At 37.8% G+C, this 16091-nt stretch overlaps 1 protein-coding gene across 2 annotated transcripts in view; it reads left to right on the top strand.

Annotated features, from left to right (window-relative positions):
- The window catches only part of FBXL4 (F-box and leucine rich repeat protein 4), an 83026-nt gene that overhangs the window by 18086 nt on the left and 48849 nt on the right, over nucleotides 1–16091 (top strand). For both annotated transcript variants that reach the window (XM_040474225.1, XM_040474226.1), the window contains 2 exons: nucleotides 86–668; nucleotides 10009–10354. In XM_040474225.1, the coding sequence (XP_040330159.1) occupies nucleotides 157–668; nucleotides 10009–10354 (858 nt within the window). In that variant the 5' untranslated portion in view covers nucleotides 86–156. The remainder of the gene's footprint in view (nucleotides 1–85; nucleotides 669–10008; nucleotides 10355–16091) is intronic.

Raw genomic sequence — 16091 nt, 5'->3', positions numbered from 1 at the left:
AAAACCTAATTATTACCTTATCCATGCATTTTTCTGCTTATTTAAATTATTTTACTTTACCAAGCCATTCATTTTTTTTTTTTAGAACATCCTTCAAGAGTTCATGCGTCTTACTGAGGACACCTGACCTTTTGAAGCTTCATAATTCACACCTAGATGTCACCAGTCTTTCCCATGTTAACCGTTCTGACTATGTTTTATTATATATGCCTTCGGCGCCGAGCCAGGACAGCCACAAGAGGAGAAATGATGAACAGCCATAGAACTATAGAATCAAACAGCCGGACTTCCCCTCTCCACGCAGAGGTGGTCCAGTATGCCAAAGAAGTAGTGGATTTCAGTTCCCATTATGGAAGTGAGAACAGTATGTCCTATACCATGTGGAACTTGGCAGGTGTACCAAATGTATTTCCAAGTTCTGGTGACTTCACTCAGACAGCCGTATTTCGAACTTATGGAACATGGTGGGATCAGTGTCCTAGTGCTTCCTTGCCATTCAAGAGGACGCCACCTAATTTTCAAAGCCAAGACTATGTGGAACTTACTTTTGAACAACAGGTGTATCCTACAGCCGTTCATGTTCTGGAAACCTATCATCCTGGAGCAGTCATTAGAATTCTGGCTTGTTCTGCAAATCCCTATTCCCCAATTCCACCGGCCGAAGTAAGGTAAGTCTCAGTTTTTAATGACCAGATTTTATGGCTGGAAGGTTTTGGATGTTTTCATATTGGAGGTCTTTTTTTATTCTCAACTAATTTAGACAAATTGGATTAAAAAAAATTTTTTTAATGTTTATTTATTTTTGAGAGAGAGACAGAGCTTGAGAGGGGAAGGGCCAGAGAGAGAGGGAGACACAGAATCTGAAGCAGGTTCCAGGCTCTGAGCTGTCAGCACAAAGCCCGATGCGGGGCTCAAACTCACGAACCACGAGATCATGACCTGAGCCGAATTCTGACGCTTAACAGACTGAGCCACCCAGGAGCCCCTAAACAAATTGGATTTTTAAAATTTTCCTTAGTTTTCTAATAGGGAAAGAAAGATCACACATTTTAAGATATGATGAATTCTTTGTACCTATAACACCTTACACTATAGCATTCATATGTCATGAGATTTGTGTGTCAATTTACTATAAACAAAAAAAGCATGATTTGAACTAATTGGGATGTGGGCCAATCTGAGAAGTTAGTAGGATATATGACCTGTAACATATTTAAGAAAACTATCATATGATTTTTTTTACATATAGTGAGTAACTCAAAGTAGGCCTATAGAGTAATACTTAAGGTGGGGTATTTGGGGGATTAGCTTTAATATTAGGGGGATGTTTTTGTAACAAGCATATTCATTAAAAACATGTTGCTTTGAGAAATTCATGCATTCTTTCTAAAAGCTTATTTATATCAGTTTGCATACCAGTGCCTCTCTTTTGTAGTTCAGCCTCCTGTGTTCTAAAAATATAATTATTTGGGGCGCCTGGGTGGCTCAGTCTGTTAAGCATCCGACTTCAGCTCAGGTCATGATCTCATGGATCATGAGTTCCAGCCCTGCATCAGGCTCTGCGCTGATAGCAGGGAGCCTGGAGCCTGGTTCGGATTCGGTGTCTTCCTCTGTCTCTCTTCTCTTCCTCAGCTTGCACTCTATCTCTCTCTCTCCCCTCTCTCTTACTCTCTCAAAAATAAACATTAAAAATTTTTTTAAATAAAAAATAAAATAAAAATATAATTATTTGACTAGGTAATATATTCGTATGGTTCAAGAATCTAAAAAGTACATAATGCAGTCTTGCATGTATCCTGTTCTCCATGTGCCTAAGACCCATCCCTCCTCAAAGAAACCACTTTTATCCACTTACTTTTTTCCAGAGTTTATGTGGATATAAGCAAAAACAAATATTTTACTTTCTTTATACACAAAATAAGCATACTATTCACATTGTCCTACACCATGTTTCATTTAATACTACATATTGTGTCTTTTCATATAAGTACGAAGAGAGAGAAGTTCCTTATTCTTTTCTATAGTTGCAAGTAATGCACAATGTATATGTATCCCAACTTATTAACCAAATGCCCATTGATGGGAACTTAATTTTTCCATGCTTTTGCTATTTTGAGAATTAATGCAATGAATAACCTTGTCATGAATCACCTCACGTGTGCAAGTATGTCTGTGGGTTAAGTTCCCAAAAGAATTGCTGAGCCAAAGGTCTGTGTATTTGTAATTTTGATATATAGTGCCAAAATCTCTTCAAAGACTCTGTTTATTTATATTCGTATTAGCAGTGTATGTGCATACATGTTTGGCCAAAGCCTCACCTACAGAGTATGTTAATTTTAATATTTTTGCTAGTTTGGTAGGTGAAAATGTTATATAAACCTTAAGTTGGAATACTTTTATTATCTTCAAGCTTGAATACGTTTTCATGTTTAAAAGCCATTTAAAGTTCCTTCTCCTTGAACCGTCTGATCATCTTATTTGCTCATTTTTCTATTACTTGTTATCAGTTTTAAGATCTTTATATCACTTTATTAATTTGTTCATTAAACATTTGTGTGTGTCTACCATGTGCTAAGCATTGTTTTGGGTATCGGGGATACCTCAGTGAACAATGAGGAAAATAGACAAAAAGCCCTGCCCTTTTGAGTGTATTCTAACTCCAGAGCAGTTTGTGGGCACCTGTTAAACAGTAAGACTCTAGCTGCCAGTGGAGGAGGAGTGGGGACAAGGATCAGTTACCACCTGACACATTGCTTCCTTGAAGACCCTTGCTCCCTCAACTCTAAGGGAGTACCTCCCCAGTGTCAGGAAATAAATACAGCTCGAGCTGGAAACTGCTGGAATAATCTCTAGTTGTTCTTTTCAGAATGAACTCGAAAATTCATTGTGAATAATACTACTGATGAATCTATTTTTTTTTTTTAAACACAAAACCAGCGTCATTTAATATACAGGTTTGATTTTTTTTTTTCCCCCTGAGAGAGAAGTCCTTTGGGAAGGATCCTTTCTTACATGAGAATTGTTTAATTGGACTCTATCATTCTTTGTCTTTTTCCTACAAAGTTATCCCCTTTTTTCCTAAAAAGCTAAACAAATTTGGGAATGAGATCTATGAAACATGCAGTATCTTTAATCTAAAACATAATGTCTGCATAACTGATTTTGAGTGTAAATCATGCTCTTGGATTCCTAGCTGAGAGTTGGAGTGCGTGGTTGAGATTAAAGTGACGACTTTATTTATAGATATATCTCTAATTTGTTTAACTGAATTTTATCTCTATTCCACAGACAATACCCTTACATTTTAAGAGAAAAATAATTTAGCCAATATATATTATTGCAGAATAAAAAAGGACCTTTAAAATTTTACTGATTATGAAATCACTAGTTGTTTCATTGTTTAAAAAAACTTGTTATAAAATATCAAGAAAGAAAATATATAGGAAACAAGACCTCCACAATTCTCCCCAGACTCAGTAACTGTTAACATTTTGGTGAATTTCTTTAAACAGTCAGAAACATTGAACACCTTCTCTGCCAGTTCGCTGCTGCAAACAAAATAAAGAACCAGACACACATGACTCTTGTTCTTTGAGTTGTTGTAGGTCGGTCTGCAAGAAGGCCATAAGATCACAGGGAGCGTGTGTTGGTGGTGGGAAGACCTAAGCTGTGGGGCTCAGAGAAGTCTTCCCTGAGGAAGTAACTTAACCGAGAGCCGAAGGTCGATTGAGGCTTTAGTTTGGATGGGAGAGGTATAGAGAGAACCACACATGCAAAGGTGAAATCATGACATGAGATCTGGGTGTTTGAAGAACTTTCTGACAAAGGTTCAAGAGTGCAGAGAATAAGCTAGTGAGGGGCCACAAGCGTGTAAGTGCCATTCTTAAGATCTAGCCTAGTGGTTTCCGCACTTTGGGAATCACAGGGCTCTTGGATCCAGTTTTCCAGAAGCAGACCTTCAAGACTGTTGTTATGCAAATGATTTGCTCTGGAAGTGCTCCTGGAGAAGCCAGGAGAACTAGGGAGAGGAAGAAGTCAGGCAAGGAGGCGCTTTCACGTGAAGTCCCAGTCTGCCTGGAGGAAAAGTTATTAGGGAGGTGGGCTCTTATACTCCCGCACCTGTCTTGGGCTGTGGCCAGGGGAGTGGGAAGGGGAATGGAAGTCTCTTAGGCACATGCTACCCTCTGGATGGAGAGACTGTACTTTGAAGAAGGATGCAGGTGGAGGCCCTTAGGAGCAAAGCAGGGAGATGTGGAAAGTCGGCACACAGAACTGACCAGGAGGTCTAAGTGGAATACAGGGAGAGAAAGCTGGCGGTCTTAAACTAGTAAATACAATAAAAATGATCATAAAAACTGATACAGGTTGTCACATTATTTACTTTGCTAAGTAAGTATGCGTTAAAAACACAAACAAATGGAATACATCATTTGTCATCACCATCATGTCATAAAAGAAACCTCAGTTTATACTGAGAAATTAGCATGATCAGAATCTTAAAGAATGGTTGGCATTTTACATGTATATTTGTGCATATTTTTTAAATATGAAATTTATTGTCAAATTGGTTTCCATACAACACCCAGTGCTCATCCCAACAGGTGCCCTTAATGCTCACCACCCACTTTCCCCTCCCTCCCACCCCCCATCAACCCTCAGTTTATTCTCAGTTTTTAAGAGTCTCTTATGGTTTGACTCCTTCCCTGTCTAACTTTTTACCAATACATTCCTTATTTTTCACATTTATTCATGGAAATCTCCATCATGCGCTGTTATTTGGGAACCGCTGGACTCTACTACCTAATATTTTAATTGAGTACATGGTTTTATGCCTATCTTAAGAGTTAGCAAACAAGGGAGTGTGTTGGAGTCGTTCAGGAATTTGTTTGCAGGAAATGGACTTGTAGTCCCGGAACATTCAAAATTCAAAAGCGGTCTTTCCCCATTTCGTCTGGTTGATTTCTTTGTTCAGTGAATGAAGTAGATAAGTTACAGGTGGTTCTGTAAGATCTCAGACTCTTCTGACTTCTTGCCTACTGCCCTATTAAGAGAAAAGAAAATAGGTACTACACGGTGTCCTGGTCCTGGGGATAAGATCTTACTGGATGCTTGTGTAAGAGCCAGAAAAAGGCTAGTACAAGGTTACACATTGGAAGAGAGAGACAGAAAAAGGGGAGAAAGAAAAGGACAAATTGAGGTCCTGTTAAAGAAACTGACTGGAATAAAGTTATTTGGGGATAAAATTTAGTGGTGTGGATTTTTTTTTTTTTGAGCGTTAAAAGAAAGCATTTAATTATATAATACTGAAGTTAAGAAAGGAGAGGAAAAGAAAGTGGCTGTCACATAGAGAATTTGCTGCCAAAGGAAGTTGCTTAAGTAACGGTTTCCCAAATTGGTCATAGTCTAGTCCTGATTTTGTAGGCCAAGAAGCATGATTTTGTCATGGAAGTCGCCAGGCCCTAAAGTGGTTGGTTCTTAAAGCAGATGCTAGTTAGTTCCAATTAGAGATAGGCTGGGAGGCAGGGAATGAGTAGGTATACTATCGGAATCCTTTCCTTTTATTCTTGTTGGTTTTCCTCTTCTATCCGTTTACTTTCAGCTGGTGAAATGGAGCAGTGTTGCCAAGAGAACTGTCTTTGTGCTGACTACTACATATGCTTACTAACCAGGAGAAATTTTGGTTATAGGAAAGCTTTTTGCATCTGTGTGCTTGACTTCCAACCTAAATATGTTGGAAAACTTGCTTTCTCTGGTTTCCATTGGTGAACATCTCTCTCTCTCTTTTGGTTTACCTGTTGCTTCCTGGGAGCCTTGGAGAGCCTTTCTCAATGGGGAAACGGATCAACAGCATAGAAGGAGTGGTTTGTTTCTTTGTTTCTAAGAACTGGACACATAGTAGGCGTTCAGTACCATCAACAGAGAGGGAAATAGGTGGGCTGGTGAAGTGAATGTTATTGGTTACCATCCCAGAATTAAGTGTTCTAAAGTGCAGCCAGAATGGGATTCAGAGCTGAATCCTGCATACGCGATAGTCTAGATTTAAAATACTTACATAGGGCATTTAGAGTTGGTCAGACTTGTCTGGTAGATATATACAGTGTGTGAGCATATATAGTAAACACTTAAATGTGTGGACTATGGAGCACAATTTAAAGCGGTTTAATCTTGTTAATGCTGTCCTAAGTCTAGAGGATTAAAGGAGTTGGGGCTATCTCACAGAATAGTGTGTGTGTGTGTGTGTGTGTGTGTGTGTGCGCGTGCGCGCGCATACACCCACACGTGTGCACATGTACATTTGTTTGTATTTGCTTGTTTTCATGGACTAGGTTTTAAGATTCTGGTTTTAGTTTTCCAGAATAAAATAATACTGGCATATTTTCTTGTTGGATAAAATAGATACCTTTCTCTTGCTAACTCTGAAATAATACATTCTAGTTCTATTAAGAAATTTTAAATAAAAATTCACTTTAATACACACACCTCAGGATCAATTTGATTGATCTCATAGTTAATGTTAACTTAATTCAGATGGCCACAGACCTATAAAATAATTTTTCTTTTCATAATTTTTTGTTACTTTTTAGGTTATCAAGACAAAAGTGAAATATAAATAACTAATTTAGATACTTGGAAGTTTTTATATTTAGACATATTTTTAAATATTTCTAAACACTGATAAGATGATGAAGATGTTCTCCTTTAAGTATACTGTCACATTTACAACTTAAGTTATATGTATAGGTAAATATATAATATTCAAAAGCAAAAGTGATGCTAAAATAGCATTAATCCTGATATACCACAAAAGTTAAGGAAGTCCATTTGAAGCATCATCTAGCCTTGTCCATTCTGCAGAGTAGGTAAGGAAGACTTTAGTAGATTAATACCTTATTAACATAGAATATTGCTGCTCTAGTCAATGCTTTTCTTTAAGCTTATATTTGTACATTTATAATGTAATTTACATCATAGCGCAGTTCAAACGGCACATGAAGAGCATGTATTAGCTGTATTTACTTATTGCAAAGGATCTGGCACAGATGATTTCTATGTCACATTTTCAGTGTTTCCTGTTAAGCTTCATAAAAACTCCTCATTGAAGCTAAATAATAAAACAGACTGGGTTTAAGATCACATGTGTTGTGAACCAGTGCAGGCAGTTATTTCAAAGGGTCCTGACTGGTCCTTCTTTCCTAGACATGAGACATTTCTCTAACATCATCTGATGTCATTTTGCCATAGCAACAAAAGAATGAATAAAACCGTTTACCTCCTGATTTGTGGAAATATACTGTTCAAAATTAGGAATGCATTTTCCTACCAGCATGGTTTTAAATGATTCATACGTCAGTTCCTTTACATGCATTTATGTAAATGCATAAGTTTATGTGAGATCGTTCAAATCAGAACTGTTAGGAACCCTCAAGAGTTTTGCGATTAATCTGTAGGGGTGCCCAGGTCTAGGCTGGCATTCCAAGTGTGCTTGACTGCCATGTCACAGGAAGAGGAAGATGCCCAGCCTGCCTGCTTTCCTTTCCTTCTTATACCCGCCACAACCTGCTCTACTCCTTAGAATAGAACTCTTCCCCAGTTTGTCAAGGTGGGTCATAGAGTGGGACCTGTCTCTCCACTCTTAACTCTCATGTTGTCTCCAGATACGGGACTCACAGGCTCTTTGTGTTTGATAGTTTTATTTCTAATTTTCAGGAAAGAACCAGCAAAAGTAGCAACTATGAGGTGATTATAAAGCTTCTAGTAAGTGCGAAAGTTCCTACTATAGTGGGTAGTGATCCGTTTCCTATGATCCCTGTGAGCTTCTGCTGTGTGCTTTTATTCCCACAGGTAGATATGATCATGCTTCCTTTCTCCATTCCCCGTATGCCCTTCTTGCTGCCATCTTGGCTTAAAGACCATGCGGGTGGGGCGCCTGGGTGGCGCAGTCGGTTAAGCGTCTGACTTCAGCCAGGTCACGATCTCGCGGTCCCTGAGTTCGAGCCCCGCGTCGGGCTCTGGGCTGATGGCTCAGAGCCTGGAGCCTGTTTCCAATTCTGTGTCTCCCTCTCTCTCTGCCCCTCCCCCGTTCATGCTCTGTCTCTCTCTGTTCCAAAAATAAATAAACATTGAAAAAAAAAATTTTAAAGACCATGCAGGTACCTACATGTTGATGACTCACACTTTTTTGTCTATTTCGGTTTCCTAAATGTCTTACCGTAGTCAGTTTTTACTTAAATCTTAATAGGTCACTGGGCCAAGGAAATGAACTGGCAATATATTAGAGGAAAAAAACCCTCATATGATTAATAAGTTTATGAAAATATTTTAAATATTGTTAGTAATCAGGGAATTATAAATTGTCATGTGGAGATATGGCTTACCATGAAATTAGAGATTGTTTTTAAAAATAAATAATACTGGGCGCCTGGGTGGCTCAGTCGGTTAAGCGGCCAACTTCAGCTCGGGTCATGATCTCGTGGTCTGTGAGTTCGAGCCCTGCATCGGGCTCTGTGCTGACAGCTCAGAGCCTGGAGCCTGTTTCGGATTCTGTGTCTCCCTCTCTCTGACCCTCCCCTGTTCATGCTCTGTCTCAAAAATAAATAAAACGTTTAAAAAAAAAAAAAGAAAAAAAAATACTTTCAGTAGTCATTCTTGTATACTATTAGCATAAGCTTCTTTGAAAGCAGTTTGTAGAATGTATTCAGATTTTAAAATATTCTTAGTCTTGACATAAAATCTGTATTAAAAAAATTCTGTAGGGGCGCCTGGGTGGCTCAGTCGGTTGAGTGTCCGACTTTGGCTCAGGTCATGATCTCGCGGTCCATGAGTTCAAGCCCCACATCGGGCTCTGTGCTGACAGCTCAGAGCCTAGAGCCTATTTCAGATTCTGTGTCTCCCTCTCTTTCTCTGACCCTCCCCCGTTCATGCTCTGTCTCTCTATGTCTCAAAAAAAAAAAAAATTATTAAAAAAAATTCTGTAGCTAAAGTCAATAATTAGAAATGGAAAGATTTTTATTGAAGTATTTTTTTTTCTCTGTTTCTAATTGTTTTCTGATGTATTTGGAAAGAGTATTAGAGAAATGGTTACTTGTGACACATGTGGAAGAATATTACATATCTGATGATCCTAGGTTATGAAGAATCTTTACATAATTTGGGAGATTAGTTTTATTAGGAGACTTCTATGAAGAGATGGAATCTGAGTTGGGCCTTGAAGAAGAGATGGGCAGATAATTGCAAACTGGGCATTTCTTCGTGGGGAGATAACATGAGCAAAGACACAAAAGCAGAAATAAGTTTATTATCTGGAAGGTAATGATTAATCTGGCTGGAAAGTAGAGTTCGTTTTGGAGGAGTAGAGAAGATATTATTTATCTGTTATGTGTTAGGTACTTGCCAGATAGAGACCACACTCAGGTGACTAAAAGAGGAGAACAATGAGAATTTAGAAGAAGAGCATAGAAAAAGGATGATTTCATGAAAAATTTGACAAAACTTAATGACTCGATAAGAGAAAATCAAAGATAATGGAAGTGTTGAGTTTGTGTGACGCCAGTAACAGAAATGGAGAAGCTGGAAAAGGAGAGCTTGGGGTGACAAGATGATCATTTTGGTTTCCACTGTTGGTTTTAGGACATGTACACAACAGAGCTTAATTCCTCCTGTGTGCCTCATTCTGACTTCAGGTTTCCTTTTCCTTTAAAACTGAGTGGTGTTCTTCATGTAACGCTAGCTCTTCCAGTTTCTGACTGACTGGTATGGAATTTGCAAAAAAGTACTTTCTAGGACGTTAGGAAAATAATTCAAGTAGTACAAATATTTCAAGGAAGGTCTATGACATTTAGTTTATAAATTTGTTTACATCCGGGAAACAACACTTGTGTTTGATTCTGTTCACCTTATTTAATACCTTTGTGTGTCACACTATAACGTTTTGGGCGTGGGGCCATAACCTTAAGGTAACAGTAAATCTCATTCTAAAGTGTATTATAGGTAAGTTTCTTTCTTTGGCAGATGGGAGATTCTTTGGTCAGAGAGACCGACGAAGGTGAATGCTTCCCAGGCTCGCCAATTTAAACCTTGTATTAAGCAGATAAATTTTCCCACAAACCTTATACGGCTGGAAGTAAATAGTTCTCTTCTGGATTATTACACCGAATTAGATGCAGTCGTGTTACATGGTACGAAGGACAAGCCAGTGCTTTCTCTCAAGACTTCACTTATTGACATGAATGATCTAGAAGATGATGACTATGAAGAAAAGGATGGTTGTGGAATGGACAGTCTTAACAAAAAGTTTAGCAGTACTGCCCTCAGGGAAGGGCCAAATAATGGATATTTTGATAAACTGCCTTATGAGGTAAGCCAAAGATAATCAGTAGCAATATTGGACATAACACTACAATTTTTAAATGTTTAGGTATTAATGTTTATTTTGCTAGATATCGGAGAAATAGAAACATTGGTATGGTGTACATAATCTCATGTATCATATACAGTCAACCTGTGAACAACACAGGTTTGGACTATGTGGGTACACTTAGATATAGATTTTTTTATAGTATAGTATGATACATGTGTTTTTCTCAGGATTTTCTTAACAATTTCTTTTCTCTAGCTTACGTCACTTTAAGAATATAGTACATACTATGTTTAACATACAGAATGTGTTGCTTGACTGTTTTTGTTATCTGTAAGGCTTCAAGTCAACAGTAGGCTATTCGTAGTTGACTTTTGGGGAAGTCAGAAGTATATATGGATTTTCGACTGGTGGAGGGGAGGTTGACACTCTTAACCCTTGCTGTAGTTCAAGGGTCACCTGTATTTTGACTTTGAAAAAGCTGGACAAAATTGTGTTAAGTAATTTTACTGCTGTTGTTTTGCATTAGAGTATTAATAAGACCATGAGGAGGATGCCTATTCTCTTTGATAGTCCACAGTTTCTCCAAGTCTCCTTTATGCTTCTATACCAATTCTCTTTTATATCCTTCTGGCTAGCTGAAATTTTCGGTCTAGGCAGGTGCAGAGTGCCTTTACTTAAAGTCTTATTTTCAATGTGTCTTTGCAGGCACCTTTCTGCAGTATGTTTAGCGTCCCTGGCCCCGAGGCATCATATGCGAGAAGCACACCCCCTGGTGGTGGGGGATCCTGCCAGGCATTTCTGTCCCCTGCTAACAAACTGCTGTGTGTGGCTAAAAATAGTGTAACCAAAACTCTTTAAGAAAAATGGTGTTTTTTGTGTTTATTGTGTTTATAACGCAAATTTTAGCCAATTTAAACTGGCCGCCTTCCAAATTGGTGGGTATTTCAGCTTTCACTGTAGTAACACAAGTAGCTTAACTTGCATAGAACAGCAAGATAGTCTCTTTAAAGCCTAATGGTTACTACAATGCCTGTGCACCATTCTGCGGTTAAAATGCTGTCGTGTCCTGCGAAGTAGCTAGAGTTGCCACATAAAGATGAAGCGAAGGATCCAAGGTAGTTGAGTCAGTAAGCCACGAACAGGACCCCACCCAGGCCGTCTAGGTCAAGTCTTGTGTTACAGAAAGAAAGCTTCACGGATCGGACAAGACGCTCTGGCCCTTAATGGGAGGACTGGGGAAAGGTGAAGGAAGAGTTGAGCTGGGGAAAGAGAGGAGGGTAGGGTGCTGACAGTGTTGTTGCCCAGGGCTTCAAGGAGCAGCTGTCCTCACAGCAGTGGGAACAGTTCATCAGGAAGAAACAAAAGCACTTATTTGATTCTCACCCCTTTCCTAAAACGACAAAACAGAAACTTAAATTTGGCCAATACATTTGAACAGTGTTTGTTTGAATTTTATCCAGACCTGATAAAATGCTGACACGTAGCATTCAAATGAACACCTGAGGGGAACTTCCAGCAGAGGGAAGAGAACGTACAGAGGGGAGAGGAAGTATAACTTTGTAACCCGTTTGGGAACAAGATGGCTGCAGAGGATGAAATTGGATGGAGGCTTAGGACTGCCTCCGTGCCTGACTCCCCAGGACACCATTCGTGTAGATGACAGTGATTGGGACAGTCTAGCATTGGCAGTATGCGGCCTGCATCACTGCTGCATCAGTTTACTTTTGATGAAAAATTAGAGCAGATCCAAGATTATACCTGTAATAGTTTCACACTCACTTTCTTGTGTTGTCTTGTATTCATAATGCTTTTCTGAATGGGAGAGAATGGTGTGGAATAGCTAACATTCCAGGAATCATCCACAATATGTAGGCATTTTTGCACACTTCTTGGCCCACAATTAGAATAATTGCCCAGGTGTTTGGCCTTCGTGTAAATTTCGTCTTTCATATGTGTCATGGTATAAACAAGAGAGTGAACCTTTTCTGTGGTCATTAGGGAAACATTGAAGGTTTTATTTTATTTATTTTAAAAATGAGAATGACAAAATGAGATTTCTGTCTTAGATAACTGTGTTGGTAAATGAAGAATAGGGCAAGAGGAGGTCAGGGTGGGGAAGCAGGGGCACCAGTTAGGAATCTACTGCTGTAATTTTGGCAAAAAATGATGAAGCCTGGACATTGGAAGATTTGGAAGGGAGATGAGTAGGAGAAATATTCCGGAGATCAGGAGGTAGGAGTTGAAAGTAGTAAACGTTTATCTACAGACAAAGCAGAACATCAGAGACCCTTTTAGGTTTCTGGTTGAAATGACTAAGTGGATGGACATGCCATTAATCATAAAACAGTGGGTGAAGGTGGGAAGGATATACTGACTTTGAGGTGCCTGTGATTCATCAAAGCATCTCCACTGTCTGGTTGAGGACAGTAGGCAGTTAGTGTTTCAGTTTGAAATGCAGGAGGGAGGTCTGAGTTTACATTTGAGTGAGTCCACTTGAAAGAGGAGAGGGGCATCATGGTAGATAAAATTAACTGGTGACACTCTGTAGAGTGGGAATAAAGGGCCAAGGGCAGAATTCTGGGAATACTAACATCTAAGAGTCTCATAGAGAAGACCTGTCAGAAAAGGCGCTTGGGATAACAATGAGTTTTTAAGAGTCTTAAAAGTTTTTAAGAGTCTTAAGCTTTTAAGAGTCTTAAAAGCAAAGCAAGAGGAGGCCTAGAAAACACAAAAAGGACCTAGTCAGCCACATGGCTGCAGAGAGCTAAGTTACAAGTGCCCACAGGTTTTGGTTATTGGGACATCTTTGATAATCCTTTACTGTTATCGGTTCAGTGGAGCCATGAACATAAGGTGAGGGATGAGAAAACCTTGCCATATTTGGTTAAGGCATAAAGGAGGGAGAAAGAAGCAGAGACAAAAACTGTTTACTTTGAGTGTAAGCAGAAAAATACTTCTGTTAATATACTTTGGGGGCTGTAACATGGATAAGACTGTCCACCAATCATGAATAATATTGTCATCTTGACTAACACTCCACCCCTTTGTATGGCACTCAAAAAAGGCATATCAAAATGAAGGAAAGTATGAATTAGAGGTATTATCTGTTCTCACTTGCCTTCTAAAAGGAGAAAAGACAAATGGTGGAGGAAGCAGCAGATTAGGAAGTTTTCTGTTTGTGATGCAGTTTGGGAGAGGTTTCAGCATGTTTCTAGGCTGAAGGGAAGGAGGCAGTAGAGAGGGAAAGCTTCCAATACAGGCAAGCTTCCAATACAACAAGGGCACGTGGGAGAAGGTGAGGGACAGAATCTGTAGTCCTGAGAACATTAACCAGCCATGATGAAAGCAGAGTACATTGCATAGAGACTTAATGCTGCAGAACACTGAACGATCTCACGGTGACTAAAAGGAGAAATTAAAAAAAAAAAATTTACCCAAATTATTTTTAAGATAATCTAAATTATTTAAAGTGAAAAAACCCCCAACATTTAAATATATCAAGTGAGTGTTTCCACAGTTGAAAATAAGGGCACAATTGAGCCCTTGCCAACATCACATCCTGCACTCACTGTGGTAGCAAATGGTACTTCATGCTGGGATACCCCTGTATGAAAACATGTTTTTATAGACACTAGACAAATAATGATTAATGGGTATTCTCCTGTAGGCCTGAAACCAGTTATCTCTCATTTATTCAAAATCCCAAAGTGCATTTTCACATGTCAGTGTCATGGTCTCAGTGACTTTTCATTATTCTTTTTCTATTTGGATATTTGCTTAAAATGTAATATTAAGTTACCATAGAATGTTTTCACACAAAATCTACATATTTTCATATTGGTGACTTTTGTTTGGAACAATGCCAGAAATTGCTGGGTATTATTTAAATTACAAATCATCTGGAAAAAGTAAATTATTGATCCTCTGATACAGAGATATACTTAATTTTTAATGCCTTTTTGCGCTAACTGCCTTTACAAATTCTCTTGAAATAACTTTTAATATTATAGTTAAACCAATGGATTTTTAATTCATTCTACAAATATTTAAGGTCCTACTATTGCCAAGTCCAGGTGGCTCATAGGTTCTTTCAAACATTTAAGAAACAGATAAATCCTATATTATTTAAATTATTTCATGGCATAAAGAAAAAGAAAAGTTTTCACCTTTTTAATGAAGCCAGTATAACATATAGTACCTAAAAATACCACAGACCAATTGTACTTCAGCAAACAAATAAAATGAATAGACTTATTTTGAAAGATAATACAATAAAATCATTCAGCATGTATTCCTGGAATTCGAGAGTGTTTTGGTATCAGAGAATTATATAATAAAACCATAGTACTAGGTCAAAGGAGAAAAATCCTATATCATCTTAGTGGTTATACAAAATTGGTTGACAAATGACAGCTGGACAGATATCCAAATTTTTAATCCATCTCTGTTAAAAAAATAAATACCTTGTTAAGCTATATGATAGTAATTGTCTACTACCAAATATCATTAACCAAAAGCTAACATACTTAATTATCGAACACTAGAAATGCATTATCCAATATGGTAGCCACTAGCCACATGTACTATTGAGCACTTGAAATATGGCTGGTCTGAATTGAGATGTGCTGAAAATGTAAAATACAAGATTTCAAAGACTTCATACAAAAAAAAAAGAATAAAATATCTCAGTAATTTTATATTGATTTACATGTTGAAATGATCATTTTTAATATGTTATTAAATATATTTAATGTTACCTGTTCCTTTGCCTTTATTCTTAACTTCATTAAGGAATAATTGGCTAATATAATTATATATATGTAAAGTGTACAACATGATTTCATATATATATACATTGTAGAACGATTACCAAGATCGAGATAAGTAACACATATATCACCTCACATCGTTATTTCTCGTTTTTTGTTTGTGTTGAAAATGCTTAAGATCTACTCTCAGCAACCTTCAAGTATACAATAGAGTATTATTAACTATAGTCTTTTGACTTAAAAAAAATATTTACTAAAAGTTTGAAATTATATATGTGTATCACATTTGTGGCTCACATTTAAATTAAAGCCAGGAACAAGACAACAATGTTACTTAACATTGTTCTGGAAGTACTAGCCAATGCTGGAAGATGTGAGAAAGAAAAGGCATAATTTTTGGAAAGGAGGCTTTAAAATCATCATCATTTTTTAGATGATGGGATTCTGTACTAGAATACTTCAGAGACTAGACTAAAAACTATTAAGAACAATAAGTAAAGTTGGCAGGTTACAAAGTTAATAGACAAAAGTCAGTAGCTTTAGAAACTCAAGGAACATAAAAGATCATTAAATGATAAATCATCCCATGCCCTTGAATAAGAAGATACAATGAAGTAAAGATGTCAGTTTTCCTTCATGTATTCAATGAAGTCCCAATTAAAACACAAACAGAATTTTTGTTCTTTAATTGAAAAGTTCACCTGAAAAAAACATGAAAATACTCAGGAAAATTCTGGAAGAGAGGAGTGCTAGAGGGGGGCACTAGTCCCACCAGATAACAGAGCATATTATGAAGCTATAGGACTGATATTTGTGGGTCAACAAAGAAGAAGATAGAGTCTCATTTGCAACCAAACAATCCAATGCACTCCCACAGATAAACTTAAAAAATTAGAACAAAACTCATTTGACTCACAGGGCTATTGATAAGAGAGAAATAATGAATAAATAAATGGAACGATAGA

The sequence above is a fragment of the Herpailurus yagouaroundi genome, unplaced genomic scaffold, assembly GCF_014898765.1.
Source record: "Herpailurus yagouaroundi ecotype Mexico unplaced genomic scaffold, PumYag 139, whole genome shotgun sequence".
Classification (NCBI taxonomy): domain Eukaryota; kingdom Metazoa; phylum Chordata; class Mammalia; order Carnivora; family Felidae; genus Herpailurus; species Herpailurus yagouaroundi.
The sequence above is the reverse complement of the archived record's forward strand: the minus strand, read 5'-3'. Positions and strand labels throughout refer to the sequence as shown.